This window comes from Cotesia glomerata, linkage group LG7 (genome assembly GCF_020080835.1).
Source record: "Cotesia glomerata isolate CgM1 linkage group LG7, MPM_Cglom_v2.3, whole genome shotgun sequence".
Taxonomy (NCBI): domain Eukaryota; kingdom Metazoa; phylum Arthropoda; class Insecta; order Hymenoptera; family Braconidae; genus Cotesia; species Cotesia glomerata.
Genome location: NC_058164.1, coordinates 21,323,450 through 21,351,399, shown reverse-complemented (window position 1 = coordinate 21,351,399; position 27,950 = coordinate 21,323,450). Strand labels below are relative to the sequence as shown.

General features: G+C 34.3%; 1 protein-coding gene across 2 annotated transcripts; it reads right to left on the bottom strand.

Annotated features, from left to right (window-relative positions):
* Positions 1 to 17: 17 nt before the first annotated feature.
* Positions 18 to 27,922, bottom strand: LOC123268575. Of its 2 annotated transcripts, XM_044733791.1 has the most exons (15): positions 27,112 to 27,922; positions 26,406 to 26,824; positions 25,561 to 25,841; positions 24,798 to 25,501; positions 24,220 to 24,719; positions 23,780 to 24,152; positions 23,214 to 23,432; positions 22,632 to 23,132; positions 19,635 to 19,922; positions 19,292 to 19,577; positions 18,923 to 19,195; positions 4,623 to 5,053; positions 4,369 to 4,554; positions 3,231 to 3,577; positions 18 to 1,139 (listed from the first exon to the last, which is right to left on the bottom strand). In XM_044733791.1, the coding sequence occupies exons 1-15, from the start codon at positions 27,280 to 27,282 to the stop codon at positions 1,088 to 1,090; spliced, it is 5,031 nt and encodes a 1,676-aa protein (XP_044589726.1). In that variant the 5' UTR covers positions 27,283 to 27,922; the 3' UTR covers positions 18 to 1,087. The 2 variants fall into 2 exon arrangements, with proteins under 2 accessions (XP_044589726.1, XP_044589725.1); XM_044733790.1 differs by having other exon boundaries at positions 19,292 to 19,922.
* Between the last annotated feature and the right edge of the window lie 28 nt (positions 27,923 to 27,950).

The following is a 27,950-nucleotide window of genomic DNA, read 5'->3' as shown; positions in this document are numbered from 1 at the left end:
TCTTTTAATGTATTTGTTGTGAGTTTAAAAAAAAATTTTTGACCGTCTAATTATTTATAAATAACAAATGAAAGTTCAACAATTTATGAAAAACTATATATCTACGGAGCCAGACAGAAACAATTGTATTGGTTGCGTCTCCACGGGTACAGTCTTGCGTAAAAATGATGGATTACTTAGCTACAAGCTTATATACTTTTGCGGCGCATATAATCTCTGATTTTTTGACAATATTGTACCATGACAACTACTTTAAACAGCCGACTCATTACTTGTAATAATAATCGTCGACAAGCAAGTATATTACGGTTTTAGTCCAAAAAATATTCATCTAATTAATTATTTACTTGGTTAATTTACTAATTGGATAAATCGAGTCCCAATTAATACTCCAATTAACTCTACATAAAACTATTGCTCGATAATTTTACATACATTCACCCGTTTATTTGTTTTTATACATATATATTTTTTTTAAATAATCTCTTTATGTTTATTTATTCTTCTATGGTACAATATACCTAATATACAAATAATAATATTAAAAAACTAATTGTAATTTTTATGATTGTAATTATTTGTGTTTTTAATATATTAAGCGTCGTGATTAAGTGGTGCATTAAAACGTCTGTTGAAATAAATAATAATTTATTAATCAATAAATACATAAATGATAAATAATAAAATAAATAAAATTTAAACTATTTAGACATAAATAAATGATTTTACAAATTTAAATAAACAACAATAGTTGTTTTTACATGAACGATATCGTTAGGGACGGCGAGGATTCGTTTTGTTATTTATATTTTATAATATATATTTATGTATATACTTCGTATATAATCGAATTAAAAATAAAAATTTTAACATTTATATTCATATATATAATTTTTTTATTTTTATATATATGATTTAGTATTCTTTGTGTTATATTAATATTGTTTATAATTCGATGAACATTGTCGTTAGTATCTTCATGATTGAACCAAGATCCACGTACTCATTATTTTATTAATTATATAATTATTTATAAATATATTAAAGTCATAAATTAGTTCTAATTGTAAGCAATTAACGGAACCGATCAACCTACTTTTATCCACCGATCGATTGAGTACTCGAGCGCAGCCAGCCACCTGAAAAATAATATTTATAATTATGCATAATATTGTTTTTTTTTCTTAACCTTTTTCTATAATCTAATTATTGCGTCTGCTATTAATAATTATTTAGAGACCTTGTTCATTTATGTTATAAATAGGCATCGATTATTTACTTTACGAAGAAAGGGCGGAAAAACGCCTCATAAAGAAATAGTGCAAATGTGACCGTATTTATGTTAGTACGTATAATCATTAATGACTATACATGACCATGTCTGACTACATTTAAAAATATGTTATTTTACATGTGATCACATATGACACTATGTAACTCTGTATATAAAACTAGTTTTTAAAACTTTATGTATCATCGACGATAAAATTTTATATCACACGTGTTATGCTTGTACGATTTCACATATGATCAATGATCACATATGATATGTTATTTTGTATGTCAAGCTCTAGTTACTAGTTTTATTTCATCGATATTCAGTTACACCATTGAAAATTTTGTCTGATTACATATAAACATGTGTGACTTCATATATGTTTAAAAATGGTTACATAATGATTCTTTGTGTAAAGAAATAGTACCAGAATCAACGTCACATACGATCACATATCAATTTTTATTGGATCACATTAGTATATGATAATGCATGAGTCCACATATGATCACTTATATATATGGGTTCATGTGTGACGTGTTTGGAAGAGATTAAACTTTATATGTGATCTGATATGACTCCATATAGTCACATACAGTCAGACATGATCATATATGATCACATATAACCATTTTTGGTCTCATATGATCAAATTTACGATCATATATGGTCACACGTGATCACATATGATCACATAGTTCCATTCATGGTCACATATGGTTAGGTATATGCACGGAAAAAAAAGATGATTTAAAAATTGCATCACTAATGATGTAAAAACCCGATTGCCCGAGTGGCGTTAGTTTTGGTTTGAGGTGATACAAATATTGTATTACCGTGATGTAGATTCCACATCACAGTGAAGTAAATTATGAGTGCGCTACACGCATGCGACTGAATATTGCATAGGTTATATTTGTTGTTGATGTTTTGTGTCGTATGTATTTTTTTATTTATTAAGAATTTGTTATAAAAAAACGTGAAAATAACATGGCCGACGACTTTGTATGTTCAATGCTAAAAAAATATTGCCTTGAAAAATTTATTTCAAGGTTTGAGGATACGAATATTACCGTTAAGTTAGTCCCATTTAAAATACATTAGATACAAAAATTGTATCAACGGGTGGCGTAAATTTAGCATCACCTCTGTTGACTTCACAGGTGATACAATTTTTGTATCACCTGATGAGATTTTAAAGCCACTTTTTTTTCCGTGTGAACGTACAGAGTCGTTTATGATCACATATGATCAGTGATCATATATTACCACTTATGGTAATGTATGGTGATTTATATGTACATATATGGTTACTTATGATCATATCTGATCACATATGACTTTCTTTGGTCGCATATGATCAAATGTGCGATCATATATGGTCACACGTGATTACATATGATCACATAGATCCACTCATGGTCACATATGCTTAGATATATAAACATAAATAGTCATTTATGATCACATATGACCACTTATGGTAATATATGGTGGTTTATATGTACATATAGGGTTACTTATGATCCGTATATAAGCATCTTTGGTTGCATACGATCAAATGTATGATCATATATGGTCACATGTGATCACATATGATCACATAGATTCACTCATGATCACAAATGGTTAAATATATGAACATACATGAACTGTGTTATGCAATAGTGTGTTAAGTACATAGGATTTTCATAGCACTTAACACATTAATGCATAACAGTGTCCACATAGTCCATTTATGATCACATATGATCAGTGATCACTGATCACATATGACCACTTATGGTAATATATGGTGATTTATATGTATATATATCACTTATGGTTACTTATGACCATATATGATCACATATGGTCATGATCACACCTGATCACATGTGGTCACGCATAATCAACTTCATCAACCCTTTTTATCGATAATTATAAATTTCCTATAAATACAATAAATTTGTACCTTTTTTTGTCCATTTCGGTTTCGGTAGCAAAAGTGTAGCTCCTTTGGGTAGGATCGGGTGGCTGCAGTTCGAAAGCATGTTTGCGACCGCCTCCGTGGGACGCGCTACCGTGGACCTTGAATCCATGAAGACAAGCAACTCCAAAAGCCTTTTCCGCATTAGCGTCATCGTAGAAGTATAGTGCAGCGTCTTTCAGAACACAGTACCTCCTGGACCATCCAGTGGGTGACGAGGTCTTTTTCGCTCGGTCTTGCTGCTTACTCAGGTAGCCAAAACAGTCCGGCCGCTGAATTGAACAGGCTGGTAACTGCTGCATTCGCACCGAAGCATCTAACCATGTATCCGCCTGTTAAAATTAAAGAATAAAAGTAAATATTTATATTTTTTCTCAAGTCCTTGAAGTTTTTATTTTTTTAGGTCATTAGAACACTCGTAGTTATATGTTATCAGCTATAATTCAATCATGGTAGTTAAAATTAACAATCACAATTAGAACCAGCAATTAATTTCTAAAAGTTGACCCGTTGTAATTCACAATACTATTATATCGACTTTTCACTGTGGGAAGTGAAAATAAAATTATATTCACGCTTCCACTATTGGTTTCAAGTGACTAGAACGCTTGTTCTAGTAAATTGTTTTTAAGGTCAATGCGGTTCCGTCTGCAACAATGACCGAACTAGACCTCGTTTTATTTTCCGACTAAAATACAACTTAAAAACGAAAAGGGGAAAAGTGCAATTGTATTGTAACATTTTTTTCTCTGTTGACACATGCAATCTCCGATAAATTTTGTATAATTTTTTTTTTTCTAAGTGTATATTTGATTTTTTTTCTAAATTTTAAGCTTCGTGCGAAAAGTTTAATGACTTCAAAAATTTGTTCTCTAATCTCTTAGATTAGTCAGGAAAGTTTAACATTTTACAATGTTTAGACCTTGATTTTTAGGCGATAGTAGAGGACACCTTCACGCTCAAGCTTAAGGCATGCTCAAGCTTAAAGCATGCAAAAAACTGGAAAATTCTTTAGCTCCTTAAATTTACAACTAAATTTAAATAAATGAACAAGTTATTGCAGCAGTTCAATCAAAGTCTTAATTTTTCCGAGAATTTGATAATCGGATGAACGATTCTTTACCTGATTATTTCTTTCAACAGCCTCCTTGATAACAGTGATCCAATTCTGCATCATTTCTTCGCTATCAGCAGCCAGATGATGCGAGGGTGCTCCTAGTTTCCTAATCACAAAACTGAAATTCCTCAATTCAGGGGTAGCTTCGACATCGTATTTCAAGAGCATGACTGCTCCAACCGGCTGAGCATCCTGAAATCAAAATAAAAACATCAATTATTAAATTATCATCAGATTCTTCAGCTTTTAACCATCCTTACCGAATCAGTCTTGTAGTAGTAAAGGCAATTATCACGACGCAAAGCGAACCACCTTCGGACCCACTTATCAGTGGCAATACCTGCAGGATTCACAGTGGTGGCACGTCTCCACAAGTACCCCGAGTAAACAGCAACGTCTCCAGATTCCTTTGGACTTCGGGCCACTCTTGGGGCCAGGACATTGCAAGTTCTTGCTACCTCTAGTTCCAGGATATCTGGTCCAGAATGTGCCAATCGTACCACTTCTGAGTGGGTTGCATCCATCACACTCCTCCCGTTTACTGACATGATGATATCGCCCACCTCCAGACCAGAGCTTTCTGCTGGAGTATCTGGCTCAATTGCAGACACCACCACAGGTTTGGAACCATGGATGCGGAACCCAAATTCGCCTCCAGCTTCTCGTTTTACAATCACTGTTTTGTCGCTCTCTGCAATAGATATTTTCATATGTTTAGCAAATTCGAATCTGAACGTATATGCCTTCAAGTATTATGGTGTTCCGATTGTTTTAATTAATAATACTTAATAACCTAAAAATACCTAATAGGCGAAAGTAAATTTTATTTTTCATATTTATAATGACGAAATAAAATTTTCTTTTAAGAATACCCGAGTCAAAATTAAAAACATATTTTGAGCCTCCACAACCTACTGGAGGAGTTATAGGTTAAAATTATGGTTTTAGATTTTTTCGACTACAATGACGCGTATATCAGAACCATAATTTCAGCCTACAAGTGGTATCCCGTGAAAAAATATTCTGATCAGGCTTGATATGAGCAGATAAGGCCATATAAAAATTTTTTATATGTTCATATCTGGCCTGATATGATCTGATATGTCCATATTTAATTTTTTATATGTCCTGATATGGCCTGATATGAAAATTGGCCATATCAGGCCTGATCAAGCCTTATCAATTTGATATGTCTATATCAAACTTGATATAGCTTGATATGCTCATATCTAATTTTACATTATTTTTTAATAGGTCCTGATATGCCCTGATATAACATTATAAAGTTATAAAGAATCATATAATTCATATGAATCATATAGAATTCTATATAATTTTTTTTACTCCAGAGGGTATTTTGTGATTACCATAAAAAATTATCTTTTTCTATCTAAGAGTCTGTTACTCCAATGATTAACAATCTTTTAATATATAGTATTTTTCGGATGAAATGATAGGAACTTAAAAAAAAATTTTATTTTACGAAAATTATTAGTTTTGTCAAGTTCAAAAATTGTTAGCCAGGCCCTCCAGCAATATATAGTTCCATATACTAAACAGATAATTCCATCAAAATTTAAGCTTTCAATTCTGATTTTACCTCGATTATTTTTTAATTTCAAAGAAATTATAAATTCTAAAGCAACGAAGTACCTTAACAATATATCGTAGAATCATTTTTGCGATTTCACACAGATAGAAGGATTTATTTGTATTAAATCCGAACAAAAACAGTTTTACTGTAAAAAAATCACGCCAAGTCCACGTTCATAAGACTATTAGGAAAAAAAAAATTTTTTTTTCTTTACAAAAAGATACAAAATTAAAAAATTAAAAAATCTAAGTAACCGATATGATTGTTTATGATTTTCGGAAATTAAAAAAAATCTTATTGTAAATTTAAAAATTAAATAAAAATTTTAGAACGTATTTAGTGTGCGTGGTTGCAAAATATTTTACTTTTAATGAAATTCGTAAAATCTATTTATTAGGACTTTAAAAAAATTGAAATGCACAATGACGCACACCAAGTACGTTCTAAAATTTTTTTTTAAATTTACAATAAGATTTTTAATTTCCGAAAATCATAAACAATCATATCGGTTAATTAGATTTTTCCATTTTTTAATTTTGTACCTTTTGTAAAGAAAAAAATTTTTTTTTCCTAATAGTCTTATGAACGTGGACTTGGCGCGATTTTTTTACAGTGAAACTGTTTTTGTTCGGATTTTAGTATTTTTTGTAATTATAATGAAAATTTACAATTGGTACCAACTTAAATCTCGCGTTGGCAGCATTTTTTACTGCAAACTATCCCCTTGAAGCTACAGCTTATGTAGATATAATTCCAGTGCACCCTGACGGCCGTAAATGTAAGCTGTGAATTACTTTTTTTAACTGTAGTTGCGTATCTATAGGAGGATTACTACACATTTTTATTTTATCTAGTCTGTGGCGCTGACCTTTCTCCATCAAAAAAAAGTCTGGATCGAAATTTCTGAGCGAGCTATAGTATGTGATGATAAAATTTAATAATTTCAAGTAAATAAATTGTTATAAGTGAATATAATTAATTAATACGGTGAAATAAATTATAAATCACTGTTATGATAAACGAATTGGGTAAAAAAAGTACCGTAGAATTAAATAAAATTTCGCAACCTCAAAAAACCGTTCTGCTTACAGTAAACATAGTCGGTAGTCTGGCGCTCCGTTTACAACGGATTTGAACGGAACTTGGCGCCAGATTCTACCGAATCTGTGGATAATATTTGTTAGTGGTTAACAAATCATTTATTAGAGACCACTTTTTAATATTAAACAAATATTTTTTAGTATTTAAAATGATTTGTTTGTATTTAATAAATCTGATATTCATTTATTAAATATTAATAAATCTTTTTAAATACTAAGAAATATTTATTAAAGACTAACAAATGGCTGATAATAAATGATTTGTTAAATATTAACTAATCTTTTTAACTATAAACAAATCCTTCTATCAGTGCATGTATAAGTAGATAATTTTATAAATCTACAATGAATGTTTTTGAATGTACTTTTGAGAAAAAAATGAAAATAATAATTTGGATTCATATTCAACGTTTTTTTTTTTTTTGAAACTTTCGGAAAAAAACAAAAATTTCGGGATGATTGCCATTTTTGATTTTCGATTTTTTTTTTTTTTTATAAAATACTTCAGTATTTTCTGGGAATTACCTGAAATTTTCAGAGTGGAATTTTTTTTCTTTCTATTTTTTTTTTCGAAATGTTTATTTCTCGTAAAACCAATGAAAATTCTTCAGCAGATTAAGAAAACTTCAAAATCCGAGAAAAAAAATAAAAACAAAAATTAAAAATAATAATCATCAAAAAGATTTGATTATTTTTCAATAAAGTCAGATCAAAAATCATAAGAAGCTTTGAATGTTTTTTTGTATTTTTTTTCCAAAACTACATGCAAAAACAAAAAAATTAAATTGTTATTCGATCCATTTTGGAGCAACGTATGAACTTTCAAAAATTTTGAGGCAATTAATTTCAAATAAAATTTGATTGAATTTATTTTAATTTACACAGCTAAAACATTTTTGTTGAATGATTTATAAACAGTAAACTTGAATGGAATATGACTTTATTTTTTTACACGTTTAAATAATTGATATATCCTAAATTCAGGAGAATTTGAGTATTCTTTCACAATTAGACATTAGTTTTTGAAAAAAAAAAAAAAATACGAAAAAATAATCCAATCTTATCGATGATTGTCATTTTGAATTTTTTTTTATTTTTTTTTCTCGGATTTTGAAGTTTTCTAAATTTGGTGAAAAATTTTCAGAGTGGTATAACAAAAAACAAACATTGAAGGAAAAAATTTTTTTTTTCATTTCTAAAAAAAAAATAGAAAGAAAAAAAAATGCCACTGAAAATTTCAGGAAATTCGCGGAATATACTGGTTTTTTTTTAAAAAAATAAATCGAAAATTAAAAATGAGCATCATCCCCAAATTTTCGTTTTCTTCTAAAAGGTTAAAAAAAAAAAACGTTAAATATGAATTCGAATTATTATTCTGACTTTTTTTTCTAAAAAGTACATTTTAAAACAAAAATTAAAAAAAAAACATCCCAATAAGTCAATTTTCAAAAAAGTTATGGTTGTTTAACAAAAAAAAGCTATTTTTTTTTTAAATAACTCGTAACTTTTTTTTGGTTGGGTAAAAAAATTTGAAAAAACTTTAAAAATTGTTTTTAGTAGGGTAGAGAAAGATACAAAAATTTCAGAAAAATCGAAAATCGGCGGGGTCAAAAGTGGTCGATTTGGCATGAAATGCCCCATATATTAACCCGAATATGCTAACGATAAACGTTAAAAAAAATATAAGTTGAGATGTTATTGCTTATTACCGTCCGTATATTTTATGGATTATTGATAAATTGTTGCAACATTAATTACAATAGTCATAATTTTTATTTCAACTACACTAAAAAATTTTTTTGCAAAGATATAAGTTAAAAATTTTCTAAGTCCAGTTTTTTACTTATAAAATTCTTTCTATTATGAAAAAATTCTATGTTCTAAAAAATAAAAAGATGGAATCAACCTACAGACCCTCGTTGTAGGCTCTTTAAGCTCAAAATACAGTTTTAAAACTGTGATGTCGACCTCAACAGCCTATTTTTAGGCCGATAAGGGTGAAAATACAGTTTTAAATTTCAATGCAAACCCAACAACAAAAGAAAGGAGGCTCATAAGGCTCAAATCACTTTTTTAATTTCGACTCGGGTTCCCTTCCTCCATATTTTGCGTATCGATCTACTATAAAAATAACTTTTACCGATTGCAGTCGGTTAAATAGAACCCAACTCATCGGCGTTTCTATTTTAAACCAACTTCTGAGGTAGCGTAAAATATTTTTACTTAAAACAAAGCTAAAAACTATGAATCACTTATTACAGTGTTAGACTACTAAAAATGACGGTAGTAAGTCTGATGATAATTTCCAAGCTCACGAAAAGTCGTTCAATTCGTAACAGACTTATTAAAATATTTGTGATTCATTTTTTTATAGTCACCGATAAATATTTATCAAACAGAAATCGGTTTTTTTTTTCTGAAAAAAAAAAAAAAAATATATTTTTTTCAAGAATCCATTAGAATTTAAGTAAGTTTTTAACTTAACCGATATTTGATTGATTGTAAGTTGATAATTATCGATGATATTAGAAAGATTCATTCGGAATCTTTCATTAAATTTTCTGGGCTACAAAAAAACACCCGATAAGTTTCCTAGTTGGTAGTTAAACCGATAGTTTTCGAGATATTAATGAATTAACCAAAAAAATCTGGAAAACGGTCGACTCTAAAGGCCATCCCTGCAACTTCCCGCTAATTCCATAAATAAGCTCTTAAAATTGCATTTATGACGTTTTTGAGCTCCTCGAGCTCAAAAATATAATTTATATGATCTTTCGAGCTTTCCAAGCTCATAAAATTAGCTATTCTAAGCTTTTGAAAAGTCTGATAGAAGTTTAATAAAACAGTATTTTTTAAATTTTCAAACTGCAATAATTTCTGAATGAATAAATCGATTTTCACACGGTTGGCAGTATTCTACGCAGTTTTTCAAATCCCATGATATACTTTTGAACACAAACTGATTAAACCGAAAATCTTAGAGAAATTTGAAAAATTCACTTTTTCCGAATTTTTTCGACAATGATAACTCACGAACCAATCAACCGATTTTCACGTTCTTGGTAGCGATCGACTTGGTTTTTTGGGCTCTAATAATTATTTTATTTCATCAAAAACGATCCAAAAAGAAATGTCGAAGTTATGTGGAAAAAACACTTTTTTCGAAATTTTTCGTTTTCGATAACTCTTGAACAAATCAACCGATTTTGACGGGACTGGTGGCAATCAACGTGGTTATTGAAACTTAAGAACGTATTAGTTTTTGGAATTGATCAGTAAAGCTGTTTAGAAGTTATTCCAAAAAAACGATTTTTTGAAAATATTATTTTTGAGATTTCTCAAAATCTAGCGAACCGAATCGATTCAAATTTTGACGAAATTTAATGGCAATTATACTCTTTGGATCGCCACCTATTTCGATCCGATCGGTCGAGCCGTTTAAAAGTTATAAAAGATTTACACACACACACACACACACACACACACACACACACACACACACACACACACACACACACACACACACACACACACACACACACACACACACACACACACACACACACACACATACAGCCGCACGGACACCATCGCGGGAATAGTCAAGGAAGCTTCCTGTGACCTTAAAACGTCGAAATCTGATGAAAACTCGATTTTCGCAAAACGGGGTAAAACCTATAACTTCCCGATTCTTGAAAATTTTCAATTTTCTTATCGGGAAGTTAAAAATGCTGCAATCGGCTATAAATCACGAATTTTAGATATTATTCGACTATGCATCAGTTAATATAGATTATTTGTAAGAAAGTTATGTAAAAAAAAAATCTAGATAACCGTTGACCTTGCAGGCCATCCCTGGAACTTTTCGCTATGTACAAAACGCTCGAAAAATGATCTATTCTGAAGTTTGAACTCTAAGAGCTCAAAAACACAACTTTTATTTTTTTTCGAGTTCATCGAGCTCGGAAATCTAGTGGTTGTTGAAAACATACTTTTTGTCAAAGCTTTAATTGTGATATCATCCGATCGAATCAATCATTTTTTATGAGACTTGCAGCGTTCGACGCAATTTTTTCAAACACAAAAAGATTATTTATTACCTAACAAACGATTCAATATAAAATTATGAAGTTATGTCAAAAAATCACGTTTTTGTAACATTTAAAATTAAATATCCTACGAACGAATTGACATGGTTTTGTTGATGACGAGATTGGCGAAGTTTGATGCAGTTTTTTGAACGCTTATAGTTATTTCTTTACGTTTAAAATGAATGAAATAGAAATTTCGAAGTTATTTGAAAAAAACATTTTTTTCAAAATTTTTCGTCAACGATATTTTACGAAAGAATAAATTGATTTTGAATTTTCAAACGGCATTCAAAGTCATTTTTCAAGTTAAGAGCTGATTATGTTATGGAATTAATTGATACAGCTCAAAAGTTCTTTCGAAAAAATATGATTTTACCAATTTCCTTTTTCGTTTTTTTTGTTAATTTCTCAAAACCTATAGCACCAAATCGGTTCAAACTCACGTGGAAGTCTAAGTTTCGCTGAACCCTTTCGAACACCACCAACTTCGTTCAAATCAGTCAAACCGTTCAAAAGTTATGAGAGGTTTACACTCCCACACACACACACACACACACACACACACACACTGCCGTCATCATGAGAATAGTCAGAATAGCTTCCTAGGACCTCAAAACGTAAAGATCTGATGAGAACTCGATTTTTGAGAATCGGGGTGAAACCAATAACTCTGCGATTTTTGAAAATCATCGATTTTTTTAGCGGGAAGTTAAAAACTAAATTAAGAGTTCCATAACAATATTTTTTCTTTATTTGATTAAACAAAAAAAAAAGTCTAGATCGAAAAATTAAATAAAAAAAAAGTTTATTCAATAGAACGTCGCATGTTTCAAAAATCTGCAACGTTGCAAGCTTGAAAAATAATCAAGCTATAAAATAAATTGCGACCTTCGACGTTTGGAAGTCACGATTTGGTTTGGTATAAATTCAGCCTGCATCGCCACTAAACTTTACTTCACAATTTTGAAATAATAAAATTAGTGAACATTTAACGAAAATGAATTTCATTTCTTCATCAACTTTTCTCGGTCTAATTTCTTTCATAACTTTCCTCGGACTGTGCACCGGAAATCCAATGGTAAGTTCTAAAATAAAACCCAATAATTTTTAACAACAAATCTTAAGAGTTTCTCTGTAAATTAAAAAAAAAATTGTTTTCTAAATTATTTTTTCTTTACTGAAATAAATTTTCTTTAAAAATTACCGTTGAATTCACGGTAATCGTGGGACGAATGATTTAATCATTTGTCGATAAATGAGATAATTTTTAACTTTTTTTCAACAAATTTTACCGTAGTCTACTGTAAATTTTATTCGATTTTCGGTAAATTTTATATGAAGTCTACCACAAAATAAATGAATTTTTTCATAATTTTCATTTAAAAAATGGTAATAAATGAAAGGGCCGCATTATGTCCCATGATTACAGTAAATTTAACGGGCATTTTTAAAGAAAATTTCTTTCCGTGTCCTTTCCAAAAACTAATCATAGAAAAAAAAAATCAAACGAGTATGTCAATCTCCTATAACGTAAGTGAATATATAGCTACAGCCAGAAGGCATCAATTTTTTAGACTATAAATTTTGATTTACTGAACAGGAATCACCTGAAAAAGCGGAAAATGTCTCCGCGCTTCTGGGCACTCAATGTCATGAACATAAGGATTGTATCTCGACATCCTACCACTGCAAGGAAAAAACTTGTCAGGAGGCAATTAAGTAAGTTGCTCTAGTGATTCATTAGCTGATATTTTAATGATCTTTTTCTGGCAGTTACTTCCTACTGGACTCCAATAGGTCCAATAGGTCCTACTGGACACTGTCTTCTAATTTCGTTCCATTTTCACCTGAAAATGGAACGAAATTAGAAGACAGTGTCCTCATCGGAAAGGCTTCAGATGTTATCTTTAGATGGGTTAATTGGATTATTAATTCCATCCCGTGGGCATGTTAACGATCAGCTTATCTGGCCCGTTTCTACACAAAAAAAAAACTGTAGCTGCTACAGGTCTTAGGCCTGTAGCAGCTATAGACATAGTTTTGTAGCTGCAACAGAAAAAGCCTATTGCTACTACAGGCCTAGTTTTGTAGCTGCAACAGGATAATATCCATTACAAGTTTAAAATTTAATTTAATTATTAAGAATCAACATATTAACGTCAATTATTAGTTTTTTTACATGGATCAGCTGATAGTTACTTTGTTAATATGATAAAATTCATCTTACAACTAAAATTCATAATCTTGTAAACAATTTATCGGGTCTTTTACTTTACTGCAATATTGATCTTGGACTAAAAGACATGATTACATGTATTTGGTATTTTAACCCTAGACTGGTCAACGTATGAGCGTGACGCCGCGCTCAATTATATTTTTTTTTTATTACATCTTCAATATTTACTAAAATTATTCAAAAAAATTTGACTTTGTTCCTTGAACATTTTATAAATGTATACATAAAAATACCTGATGTTTCCTAATAAAAGCCATAGTTTTCGAGATATTAATGAATTAATCAAAAAAATGCTGCAATTGGCTAAAAATCACGAATTTTAGATATTATTAGACTATGCATCAATTAATATAGAATATATGTAAAAAAGTTATGTAAAAAAAATTTAGAAAGCGGCTGACCCTGCAGGCCATCCCTGGAACTTCCCGCTATGTACAAAAAGCTCGAAAAATGATCTATTTTGAAGTTTTGAGCTCTTCGAGCTCAAAAACACAACGTTTATACTTTTTCGAGTTTAAAAATCTAGTGGTTGTTGAAAACATACTTTTTGTAAAAGCTTTGATTGTGATATCTTCCAATCAAATCAATCGTTTTTGATGAGACTTGCAGCATTCGACGCAATTTTTCATGCACGAAAAAATCATTTATTAACTAACAAACGATTCAATGTAAAATTATGAAGTTATGTCAAAAAATCACTTTTGCACGCCTCTTAAGCGACGCAGATGAGGTAGTGCTCTACTCTCGCCTTACAAAAATCAAATGATTTTTTGAACTCCAATTTTCTCTTTTTAATTTCTATCGCATTTTTCGAATATTATTTACACATAAATGTCATGGAAAAACACTAGTTTCAAAACTTATGACATTTTTAAAAGACATTCCGGGTATATTTCAGTGACTACGCCTATGGAAAACGGATCAATTACAAAAGGGTCTAAAGTCTATAGGGTCCGTAAACACTTGTCTTAAATTAAAAAATTGAATAAATCAGAAAATTTTGTATTGGCAAATTTCATCATTTCCACGTAATTTTAATATTCCACCCTTTATGAATGCTAATTGAAACAAATTTCTATCTCTATTTGATCAAAGGATAGCGGCTGACCATTGTTTATAAATTACGATAATACTTTATGAAAAAAACAATAATTTTTTTCATCATTGCGTTTAAGAAGGTTTAACTAATCACCAAAAAATTCAGCGTGAAAAAATAATTTGAATTTATAATTATATAAAAGTCGAAAGTTGATGCTTATTTTCAAGTCCAAAAAAACCCATTTTTCAATCTTTTATTGCTTATATTTCTTTCCAAAAATTTTTTATCATTTAGCAATCTTGGATACAGCTAGGAGAAATTTTGAGTGATCGATCTATACATGTCATATTCTAATGGCATTTTTTTAATTGTAAGTCACTCACGTTTTAAATAAATGGCGTCTTCTTTTTGACCATTAGTAGGTCGTAATCGCTTTACTCGTAATCGCTTGGACATTGGACTCTAAGCAATCTCTTTAAGCAATAGCAGCCGCAGATGTTTTTTTTTGACACGTGCAAAGTAGTTTTAGTCTGTAGTAGTAAATATTTACTAAAGAGTCACTTTAAACTTTAAAGTTTAGAGTCGGTCGGTGAAAAACATGCAAGCAAGGTCGAGGCTCCGACAATTTGCCAAATTCCTGTATCTGGCGATCAACATTGTCTAAGCCATGAGTAATTAACTATACACAAAGTGACCTCAAGAAAGTTTGGCGAGATGTTTGCAACCAAAAGTTGAAAATACCACCAAATAGTTTGACTAAAAAATTTATTTGTTTTAAAACAAATTAAAATGTTTAATGATTCATTTAATTTGACTGTATTTTGCGTACCTATTTCACAGAAGAGTTTGCGTATCTATCTTCAGTATTTTATTTTAATTGTTTTTGATCGTCTCCAAGCAAACTTTAGTCAACTGTTATCGTTCGAACATTTAGAATCAAAATCTTTGAAAACACTAGACGAAATCTTCTCTTTTCGTGATAATATTATTTCTATGAATTATCGATCAAAAACAGTAAAAATTTCAAAGTTTGAAAACAAAACAGTAAGTTCAAGTACGATTAATCAAATGAAAACAGATCAAAAACAGTAAAAATTTCCGAAGTTTAACTACAGATTAACAACTTCAAATTCAGATCATTTAAATTAAAAACGGGGAATATATTTTCTAATACAATAATTTTTTTCTGAGCAGAAACTAATTTCCAAGAATATTAATTGACATTTCAAGCGAAAACAATATAAGCCAAATATTTACCAGGTTCTGGAGCACCTAGCTTTGTAAGGGCTTGTCCTTCGCGGCACCAAACTCTGAGCATGCACTTCAAGAGTTCCTCCAGGGAACTCTTCAGCGAAACGTCTTCTCCTAATTCCGCGGGGTATCCTCCGGCAGCATCGCAAACCATTTTGTCAATTCGCGGGTTCGCGGACACAAACACTCGCGTTTGTCAATCAATTTTCAATTATTAATTAATTATACGAGCTGATAATGACTGACGATAGGCTAAGAAGTGATTAGAATGCTCGAGATATCGTGATTGTCAGGCAACGGCCTCATGGAATGTGTAGCTTACCGCCCTGACCCACTGACTAGAGTCTAGCGCCAAAAGCTCTTTGGCCTGAGATTACCCCTGCACCCCGTCAGCACAAATCCACTCTTTATCTCTATCTTTCTCTTATTCAGCTTACTCCTTCTTATCTGTACAACATTCTACACATACGCATCTGTTTTCTCAACGCATCTGTATTATATTGGGTATAGGTATACCAGTCACGACCCTACCAAACCCTACCTCAGTGTACCGACGGAGACGCCCTCTCAAAATATAACGAGTTATAACAGAGACAAAAAAGTGATATATATATATATATATATATATATATATATATATATATATATATATATATATATATATATATATATGTATGTATAACAATTTCAAACAGTCACAGACCAGCGGGTTTATATTTAGTCATGTATTACGCGAATACTATTTTAAGATAACTCTTACACTTATAACTGTTACACATGACACATAGAATGTAGTATGTAGTACAGAACCGGCATTTTTATACTTTGTAATTATTATTAGTTTTTTTATTCGGTGAACGGAGAACATCAACATCCGAAAGACACATGTGTATTTTATCGTGAAATTTCGCAGATGCCATTTGCCAGTTGAGCTTTTTTATTTTTGTAAATATGCTAATAGACGAAAAATCACGCGGATTTTCATTTTTAGATTGCATATTTCAATTTGAGTAGTGCTATTTAATTAGAATATATAATTTTTTGGTGCTAAGAGTTTGTTAATTATTTTAAAAATGATTTTTACGTTTGTAATGCTTTTTAGTTATTTATGACTTGGGAAGTAGAAAAAAAATAAATGTTACAAATTTTAAGTACGGTTTTCTCTACAACGATTTTTAATTGCAAAATATTTTTAATATAAACATTTCGTAACGTTGGGAAAATTTAAATAAACATCGAATAAATATTTCCATCAAACTGTGAATTGTTTTCATTTTATGGATTAATTATGGATATGAACAACAAGACAATGAATTTATAAACATTTCTGTTATGATTTTTACAGAGAATTCCTTTATAAATATTTTTATAGAAAAATCTAGATAGCAAAAATGTTGATATCCGGAAATTTTTGTTACGATAGTCAAGGTGACATTTAAGTTGCAAATGTTTATCCTCAAATTAAATTTTTAGCCATTTTTGTTGGAAATTTTCCTCTTAAAAAATTTTAGGATAAAAATATTTTTATCCATAGTAAAATTTGTAAACACGATAACTATCCATCAAAATTATTTATGGGTTCCATACTTTTTTTAATAGGTCCATATTATCCATAAGAAGATCTATTATATAAAAAGTATAACATGTCTTTTTGATTTTTAAAAAAGTATAATCAACTGAAAAAAAATTGAATTTTTCGAATATTATTCGCTAGTCTTCATAAAACATTAAAAGTTAACCAAAATTGCAGAGAAGCTCCTTTAACAATTTCCATAAATGAATTTCACCCGTAATTATCGCTACATAGACATTTCCTTCACAATTATAGCTACAAAGACATTAACTGCACAGTTATAGCGGAAATAATTCTTCCGTAATGCTTGTGCCAAGATTTAAGCTATTCTTTCAGCACATTATTTTCCGCCATACCCGCTGGGATTCCATGTGTAATTCAACATTTAAAATTATTTTCGCGAACCTGATTGCTCTAATTACTAAAAATACAAATAGAACCCTGCAACTATCTCAAAAAAAAGTAGCAACTGCCTCGGTAATAAAGAATAAAATTTTTTATAGGCACCTAAAGCCTGCAACGCCTACAGAAATCTAGCGATTACAGTATCTGCCGTAACTTTTTACAGCTTACGCAAATATTAATGAAACAATCTGCAGGAAAGCTCAAGAGTTCCTAAAATGTTTTATAGACCCTAAAATAAAAAGTTATTTTATGATATTAAAGTTTTACATCATTACAAAAAAAAAAAAAAATTTAATATGCAGCTTGTAGGAAATGCATAGATCCAAAACGAAGATCTCGAGAATATTCATAGTCATTTATAGCCAACGACTACTTAAAACTGTAACACGAGATGTCGGAATGCACATTAAAGTGTAAAAACAAAAAAAAAAAAAACCGAGCGAAAGTACTCGAGCTAGTAAAGTGTGTCTTGTGTCATGAAACCGTCCCGTAGACAGCACTGTTTTAGAGTGGTTACACGATTTCTGGATAATAAGATGACGCCTCAGAAAGTTAAAAAAACAACCAAGGTTTGTGAGGCGTGTTTAATTGTGTAAGCGTGCGGATACTGCATACATTTCGCTGCTTACAATGATGTTGGTGTTGGTGATGATGATGATGATGATGAAGATGATGATGATAAAAAGTTAAAAAAGAAAGTGCAAGGGATACTTGGAACGCGTTTGTAGTTTGCCGTAAGCCAACTGAGACACGACTCGACCGTGATAGAGAGGATTAAAAATAAAACGACCTTCATTTTATTGGTGGAGAAAACGTCAAACGGATTGACGGCCGGGAATGTTAAGCATCTGCTTAAGTGACCCAGATAATGCGTTATACACAATAATTATCATAATTATGTTGATATTGACACGTTACAAAAAATGTTACAACGTTAAGTTGTCTGGTCTGTGAAAATTTTTCATAGAAAAATGAATCGTCAATTTCGATCAAAATTGGTATTTTGGTTGCGGAATGAGAGTTACGTCAAAATTAATGAGGACTTGCTCCGTAAGGAATTCAATTTCCGAAGGGATTTGAATCTAAGTCTAACAGTATGTGTTGCATCACACTAGAAGTTTAACTAAGCTTTTACGAAGGCTACAAGCTAGATTTTAATTGGTCAAGTCATTCAATTTTCAGATTTGATGAAGAAACATACGCATGTACACGCGAAAAATAAAAATCGATCACATTAATGATATTAAAAAGTAATCTGGATGATTTCTTACCGAAACTCTTGCTCTGCATTCGCTTGTACATTTCTCCGCTGCTCTTACGATGTACCATGCGATGAGTAGCTGTCTGGTATTTTTTCCGGAAGTCTTTTTCACTTTGGGTGGATCCTTGTGAGCCTCTGCGGTCTTTTATTGGACCCTCTGATGATTCATCATCTCCATCACGGCTGTCGGGTCGCTTCCAAACATGACTCTCTTCCAGCTCCCCAATGTAAATCCACTCGTTTCCGGTGTAGGGTTCGATGTAAGTGTCTTCGTCTTCCCGGTCTGCAAGCAAATGATTCATCATCCATTAAGACCTCAAGATACTAACAATCTTGACGGATGATTGAAGATGATTGATGAATCACGATAAAAACGTACATGCTAATGTTTCCATACTGACGTCAGTACTTCTGGCTTGAAGACGTCGTCGAATTCCATCTTCAATAGAGCCTCTGCTGGAAGGACGACCTCCACGTTCCTCGGATTTGGCTCGAACGTCAGACCTTCCGTTGTTTCGATGATACCTTCGCTCGCCACGGTCTTCTGATCTGTACCGCTTGTCGAGCTTTTTATACAACCTGTGCCCGGAATGTTTGGAAATGGTTCGCGGACCTTCTGGTGAGTCCGCGAATCCAGCGGGTGGTTGGACTATTTCTTCGATAACCTGAAACCGATCGTGATTGGTCGAATTTTTGGGATTATCTTTGAAAAGTGAGCCAACCTCCTTTCCACAACTATGGCAGTGGGAAGTGTCGTGGTGGGTAGCACACAGATCAGCACTTTCACTGTAGAATACACTATCGCTTCCGGGACTGACAGACCGCAACGATTCTGCTGACAACGCTTTTAACCTGGTCTCCAAACACGACGGAGACTTTACAATCACCGTGGTGTGTCCGTTGTGGCCTGGACTGCGGTACCTGCTTCCTGGGCTGAGTCGGTTGGAGCAGTCTTCAATCGGTCGAGATCTACGCCTGGGTAAGCTGCCAGTGAATGCTGCATTTTTGTCCTGTAATTGAGTCATCAATGGTACTATAATTACAAGAAGATCACTTTTTTGCGAAACTAAGATAAAGAGTACTTCTTCTGTTTCAACTATAGACTAGACTGCGTCAGAAAAAAAAAACTTTTTTTTTTTTTTTTGAGTAAATACATCTAAAAAGTTTCTTTGTTAGACCAAAAAAAACCTCCTAAAAGATGAGCTTGATATCTTGAAAATTGAGCTGGCGCATGGGGGGGAGGGGTCCCCTTTCCCATTTGAAATACATTGAAAAAAAACTTTTTTCTGTATTTTCATTGTAAATCGTCAAAAATTTTTTCAAATTTCCCTTTTCGTTATCTTGTAGGAAATTGAATTCTCTACAAAAAAGGTCTCTTTCATTTTTTCGCTAAAATGCATAGGAAAAAAGTTACAAGGCTTTAAAAACGAAAATTATAAAAAGTCAAAAATAACTTTTTTTTTTTTTTTTTTCGACAACAAATTATCTCATTTTGTAAAATTCTTTACTTAATTCATCTATATTCAGTCTGTCAATTATATCTAAATTTGATCTATGTATAGAAGAAAAAAAAATCTGGAAAACGGTTGACCCTAAAGGCCATCCCTGCAACTTCCCGCCAATTCCGTACCTAAACGCTTGAAATTGCACTTATGACGTTTCTGAGCTCTTTGAGCTCAAAAATACAATTTGCGTATTATTTTGAGCTCTCCAAGCTCAAATAAATAGCTTTTGTATTCTTTTGAGCTCTTCGAGCTCAAAAGGCTGATAGAAGTTTAATAAAAGAGTATTTTTTGAATTTTCAAACTACAATAATTTCTAAATGAATGAATCGATTTTTACGCGGTTGGCAGTATTCCACGCACTTCTTCAGAATCTATGATATACTTTTCGATACAAACTGATCGAACCGAAAATCTTAGAAAAATTTGAAAAATTCACTTTTTCCGAATTTTTTCGACAACGATAACTCACGAACCAATCAACCAATTTTCACCTTTTAGGTGGCGATTGATGTAATTTTTTGGGCTCAATAATTTTTCAAAAAAAACACTTTTTTCGAAATTTTTCGTTTTCGATAACTCTCGAACGAATTAACCGATTTTGATGGGACTGGTGGCAATCGACGTGGTTTTTTAAGCTTAAGAGCTGATTAATTTTTGGAATTGATCGGTCAAGCCGTTTAGAAGTTATTCCAAGAAAATGATTTTTTGAAAATTTTATTTTTGAGATTTCTCAAAATCTAGCGAACCGAATCGATTCAAATTTCCACGAAATTTAATGGCAATGATACTCTTTGGATCGCCACCTATTTCGATCCGATCGGCTGAGCCGTTCAAAAGTTATGAGAGGTTTACATACATACACATACACAGACACACACACACACATACATACATACAGCCGCACGGACACCATCGCGGGAATAGTCAGGGAAGCTTCCTAGGACCTCAAAACGTCGAGATCTGATGAAAACTAAATTTTCGAAAAACGGGGTAAAAACAATAACTTCCCGATTTTTGAAAATTTTCAATTTTCTTAGCGCGAAGTTAAATAGTATATTACGACCCAAGGTCAGAAAGTTGGATTTCTCGGCGTATTGGATATTATCACCAACATATCACATACGTCAAGGCATCCAACATTCTGGTCGTGGGTTGTATACTATTTTTCTTGCTCTCCAGCCGATAGTACGCCACCCCGAGGGAGGGGTTTTGCAAAACCGAGGCGAAGCCGAGGTTTTGCCGGGGGTGAGGAGAGCGCCGCCCGACTTTTGCAAATCCGAGGTTTTGCTGGTCGGGGCGGACATAATAAAAAAGTAAAAATTAATAAATAAAAAAAAAATAAGTTATTTTGAAGTTTATTAACAAATGCCTTGATTAAGTGAGATAACATGCATAGAATTCGTCACAAATATTTATACTCGATTTAATAACAAAATTAATTTTTTTAAGTTGATTAAAAATTAGTTTTTAATTAGACGGCTAAGAAAGATTGAAATTAAATTATTAGAAGCTTGTAGAGTACATGGATTGTTTTGTAAACATTACTTTACTAGCTGTCAAAATTTAAAAGAAAGCAAATAAAATTCACAAAACTTTTATATTATTTTCTAAAATTTTTATATAAATTATTTTTGCTGTATTATTATTAAATAGTTCATTAACAATAATTTAGTTAGAAATTATCTTTATTTATTTGACATTGTTTGGTTAGTTTCTGCGCTGACACGTTACATACAGATGATGTTGTGACTGTTATATACAGTTGAAACTCGCTGTATAGGCCGGTCGCGCTACGAAAGTACGAAAGAAAGCGAGGGTCTATGCTGCCGGCCAGAAAATATGCGTAGCGCGCATGCGTTAGAGCAGGCCATAAAAGTTGCTCTTCCTGGAGTAAAGTGCGTCCAGGAAGAGCGCACTTTCGGCTAGGAGAGCAAGAAAAATATATTTATTTATATTATATTTTTATATTATACATGGGGCATTTTATGCCAAATCGACCATTTTTGAACCCGACCCTTTTCGATTTTTCTGAAAAGTTTTTTTTCAATGTATTTTAAATGGGAAAGGGGACCCCCCCATGCGCCAGCTTAATTTTCAAGATATCAAGCTCATCTTCTAGGAGGTTTTTTTTTTGGTCTAACAAAGAAACTTTTTAGATGTATTTACTCAAAAAAAAAAGTTTTTTTATTCTGACGCAGTCTACTATAGACATACCTCATTGCTTCGTCGACGGGTTGAAACGTATCCACTAGTTTTTCTTCGTGGGCTCTCTCTGGTCCTGCGATGACGTTCCATATTGTCTCTGTGTACATGATGATGATGGTGATGCATGTGATAGTGATGGCTACAACTAGAATCATCTGAGGTCGGAATTTGGACCGGGTCGTCTCCAATGTCTCTGTTCCACTCTTCCTTTTGAGGACTTCTCGATAAAGCAGAAATTGGAGACTGCGGGTCCCGCTTCTTGTTGTTCCTGTACGGAGACCTTCCGGCGTTAACTTTCGTACGTGGACGATGTCGGTGGCTGGGAGTTGGACTGACATCTGGATCCAACAGCAACTCTGCTCGGTCTAAATGATGACTGTGGTCTTCCAGTCCAGTCGGAAACTCAAGAACAAATGATTTCCGTCTTGGCTCGTCTGTCCAGGTGTGAGGTTCCGGAGGCGATTCAATGTAACCAGATGACAGTCGCCTGATCTCTGTTGCTCTGGTATACTGAAACGTTAAAATGACAGCTTAAGAAATGGAAACTCTAGTTATCTGAGTAATTAGGGTATAAATATTCAGAAAACGTACGTCGTGATCCAATTCAGCTTCAGAGGCGTGTCCGCTCAGTGGAGCCATTGTGAATTCAGGGCAAGGATCCGGCATAGCATCTTCAAGATCGTAGCTGCCAGAACTGCTACTGCTGGAAGATCTCGCGGGTGAGGGCGGGACTAGATCTGCTAGGTCAAATGGCATCTCTATTTCTTCGAAGATAGCCTTGGGGCTCGGTGGTAGTTCTTCTAAGACCGCCTGTATTATTTTTAGTGATATTATGACATACACAATTTAATAACGCATCTAATATTCATAAGAAAACATTATGGTATGTTTATAAAAAGCTTAGAACCGTATATGAATGTAGTTTAAAAAAAAAAGCGCCTTGAGGGTGAGCGTGTTATGAATGATTGAGGCGTTTGTACAGAAAAAGGGGATGATTCTACAAAATAATGGAGAAGCATAGAAAAAATGATAAATGAACCTAGCCCGGCTCAAGATTTTTATCATCCACACATCTTGAGAGAGAAGAAAGGGGGATCTGTTCTCCTTCCATCATCATCATCATCATCATATATTGAATAGTGAATATTATATCTTACCTCGCTTCTGGCAAGGCTATAAATTGAGCTAGCACTTTCAAATGAGCTACCGTCAGCAGCTGTAGCAGTTGTAGAAGCGGGAGCAGACGCCGCAGCACTTGACGACGCATGGTACCCACTAGGTCGTGACCATGAACTGATGGTAGCTGATGTTCCGGTGGTGGTTCCTGTGCCAGTTGAGGTGTTGGCAGTGACGTAGTCTTCTGTAGTTGAGGCTTCTGAGCGATCGGTGGTATCTGTTCTACCGGAATCTGTGCGATTGATGCTCAAAGCCAGCTCACTTGATGACTGTGATTGTGGCAAGGAGTAGGGAGGCCCAGGACTGCGTCGTCGAAGGCCACTTCGTGGACGACCATTGGTCAACAGTGGCTCACTATCAGAAAAAAATCGATAACGGGAGATTAGATTGTAAAATAACCAATAAGTGGATGATGCCTTACCTGGGGGTATTGACAATCGATGGTGGTTCCAGAAGAATCCTTGGACTGGGAGGACAAATTTCGATGTCATCTTCCACGTCCAGGGTCTCAGTGTCCATAGAAGACCGCTGCTGATGCTGGAGTAGTAGCAAATGCCTTCTACGAGACGAAGGAGTGAGAAGAGCGAGAGTGTCTGCTTGAAGCACTGTAGCTTGAGATTCGTTCCAAATCCCGTCGCTGTGGTCCTTGGTGACGTCGTTATTCAACGAGTCACTTGATGCAAATGGAGAAGTAATTGGTCCAACTATTGGGCATGTTCTTAGGAAACTAGGTCGGCGTATTTCATAACGCGGAGTTTCTTCGATTTTTCGGATTCTCGGACTAGCAGTCGGCGAGGTCGGGGAGGTAGGAAGCGATCGGGGTAGATTGAAATCACTGGAAGCAAGATCTTGAACGCCGTCTTCTAGTGAAACACTTCTTTTACGAAATAGTCCTCGGCGAATGATATTCTCGTGGAATTCCTGGAATTTATTAGAACATAACATACTTGAGTTAGCACGACATAATATCGATCGGATTGGGATAAAGAATTTCGTCACCTCTTCGTGATTATCATCATGAGGGGATTGAGTGCGTAGAAGCGATAAATCATCAGGCGTAGATGAAAATTGGACGGGTGGCCTGATGTTGCGACTCCATATGTCGTTATAATTACGACGACAAGTGTGAGGATAGCTTGGCGCTCCGGCTTCGTCAATTAATTCGCGTCTCTCTACTTGGATTTCCCCATCAGAGAACGTTTTCTGGAGAGTAATAGGCCTCCGCCAGACCAACGGCATCTGTTTCAGCATCGCACGTGCATCTGGAGAAACCGGCGCTGGTTTAAAATCAATCAAAATTTCCTCTTCTTCCTTCGAGAGCCGCTTTCCCGTGAGCTCCAGGTCACCGTTTACCAGTGAATCGTTGCCCAGTTGGTCTCTGGCTGGTGACTTTGGCGGCGAGTCGATGAGAAACGGAGATTTCGGTGGCTCTTCACTTTGTGTCCTCTGCAAGGGTTCATGCTCGACTGGCTCCTCCTTATTGGTCCCATTAGTGCCTAGAGGCGCGCCAAATTGGCCAGCTTCCGAATAGCTCTTGGTCAATTTCCTGCCGTTGATTATCCCGTTGGTCTGGGCGCCCTGGGACACCATCTTCACCCGATGTATCGTCCTAGGACTAAGTGTCACCGGAGGCTCTCGTCTCAAGCCCGTTGGCAATTCTGTTTGCGTAGCCTGAGTTTTCATAACGCCCCGCTTATTTTTCTCTGCAATCAACGGTTTAATTAAAGTATAATCCAGGTTTATTTCCGCGGACAAACATTACCTAAGATAAGTATTTTAGGTTCCGGAGGTGGGTAAGGGTGGATCATTCCCGCTGGTACACACGCTTGCGCAGTCGGCTGAGTATCAATCAGACGTTCCTGAGCGTGTGGTCTCGGTGGACTTTTGCTACGTGATGCAATCTCAAATGATGTTAACGTATGTGAACGAGCAAAGCTTACGTGCTTCGGCTTGTGGATGCCATGTGGTTGGTTTATCGCTGTCAATACCGATCTTGGGCCTTCTAATCGCATCGACTCCTCGTCTTCCTGCAGCCATGTGTATCTGCCAAAAAAACGGCACACTGCATCACTACCCTAGCTTTAATAAATAAATAAAACTAAGCTCCATCCTCATCCCTATCGCCATTTCCAATAGTTCTCTGTACTTATTTACCGTGTTAAATTGTCTGGCAGCATGTGTGTGTATGTACGTGTGAACTAGACAAAGTATTACGGAAAGAGGAATAGGAAAAAAAGAATTATGTCTGTTGTATCACTTTCCAGCCTCACTTACTTCAGTATCCCTGCTATTGAGACTCACCCTACAGTGTGATGAATGGCATTATCTTGAATTGAAAACGCAAACTTGTTTTTCAATACCAATATGATACTACGGAAACAACCGGGTATAAACGATGCGTGCCATTGGGCACGATCGGACAGAAGAAAAATATATACGGGACAATAGAATATCATGCAACAGTGAATGTATGATGACAACACTCCTGTAAATTGACCGAGGGTTGAGTGTCTAAAGCTTCTCCCGACAATTCTCTTTCTGATTTATTTTATTCTACAAACTTACAGCTACTGAATGACAATATCCTGAAAAACAAAAGTAGGTTACCTTTTCGGATCAGCAATGGTGCAGAAAGACGTAGGACGCCTTCGAAAGTACGAAGTATTGACCCACTCCTCATCATCTAGATCATAGCGAGTGATTCCTCGGTGGTATGACGGATAAGGCTGCTGGTAAAATATCTGAAAAGGTTTTCGTGGGTACGGTGCGTCACACAGATTTTCATCACTTGACGCACTTCGGACACACGCTGACAAGATTGAAACCCTGGTGGCTGTGCAGGGTGATAGACCCTTGGCAGAGAGACAACCAAAGATTCCACCGCTGGATTTCTCAACTGCGTCCAATTGGCGGCTCGTTATACAGTACTGCTCTTTGAAGTCTTCTCTCGAGTACAAAGGAGTCGCCCGTCTGTCCCAGTCGTGGATCATCGCTGAATTGAGGTCAACTTGGGTCGAAACGTCAACCTGGACATTAAAATATTTTGTGAGGAGGAGTTACAAGGAATGGGTAGGTTTGGAACGAGGGTCAGAGGCGCGAGTAATCATTCGAGAAACACACGATCCACCCTCGTCGCTTATCACAACAATAGGCTCTGACCCGTGAGGATAAATTTAGCAGCTCGTTTGTCGAACCTTCAGTGCTTATATTCACAGGTCATCTCGCCCAGCAAAACAAACAAATTTCTCGGATTTTCAACTTTGGAGATAGAAAGAAAGAGTAGACTTAAGAAATACTTAGTGATTAAGCAGACCTGTGGATTGCTAGAGAGATAAACACCGGATGAGGTGTTGGAGCTGGAGTTGAATGAATCTTGGAGACTTCTTGGGTCCATGGCGATTTCAGAGGCCGGTGAACCGGCGCCTCGGTAAATGCGTGCTCTACCCATGGGTGTTCTTATGGCTGCTGATGAGACACCAGCCATCCCTTATTGAATAATTATTTCCAATTAAAAGCCGCACCCGCTTTAATCGTGGACTCCTTGAGCTTATCGATCGGAGATAAGAAAAAGTGGGTAAGAATGTAATTATGGAAGATGAGTGATGATGATAACGATGATGATGATGTTTGATTAAACGGAAATTAGGCTGCTTAATAGCAATGAGTCCAGTTATTTATATTAGTCGCCACCCTCACACTCATCTTCGCCTAGGACAGCACCCAGGCCACTCAATCAAGAAAAAACACTGTTACGTTTCACATCCTCGAGCTGGAGCTTTCACTTAATCGATGACTGGGCGCAGGATAATTTTTGTCAATTTTATAAATATTACACGGACGGATATGGATTTTTTAGTTAATTCACTTCGGATTCATTCCTTTGTTTACTTGGAAGGACATTGCTACCCGTCGTTGTCGCTCGAACGAGCAAGCTTTTGCCCAGTAAAGCAACTTTAGTTTTACTTATCGAAAATATATATTTTATTGAGAAAAACGAGGAATCCGCGACCAGGAACGACCACGGGCGGCGTCCTCAACGCGCGCCCTGACGCCTACTCTCTCTCACGCGCGCGAAATAAAAGTGGGGCAAGACATCTCGGGGATTACTGCTACTGCTGCTGCATATCCGAGGGATGTTCACCCACCGAGGGA

Coding starts and splice junctions, on each gene's coding strand:
- LOC123268575 (XM_044733790.1), bottom strand. CDS start 27,282: ATGGCTGGTGTCTCATCAGCAGCCATAAGAACACCCATGGGTAGAGCA. Junction 24,720..24,797: donor ATGATGATAATCACGAAGAG/GTGACGAAATTC, acceptor AATAAATTCCAG/GAATTCCACGAGAATATCAT. Junction 5,054..18,922: donor AATGCAGAGCAAGAGTTTCG/GTAAGAAATCAT, acceptor TATCTATTGCAG/AGAGCGACAAAACAGTGATT.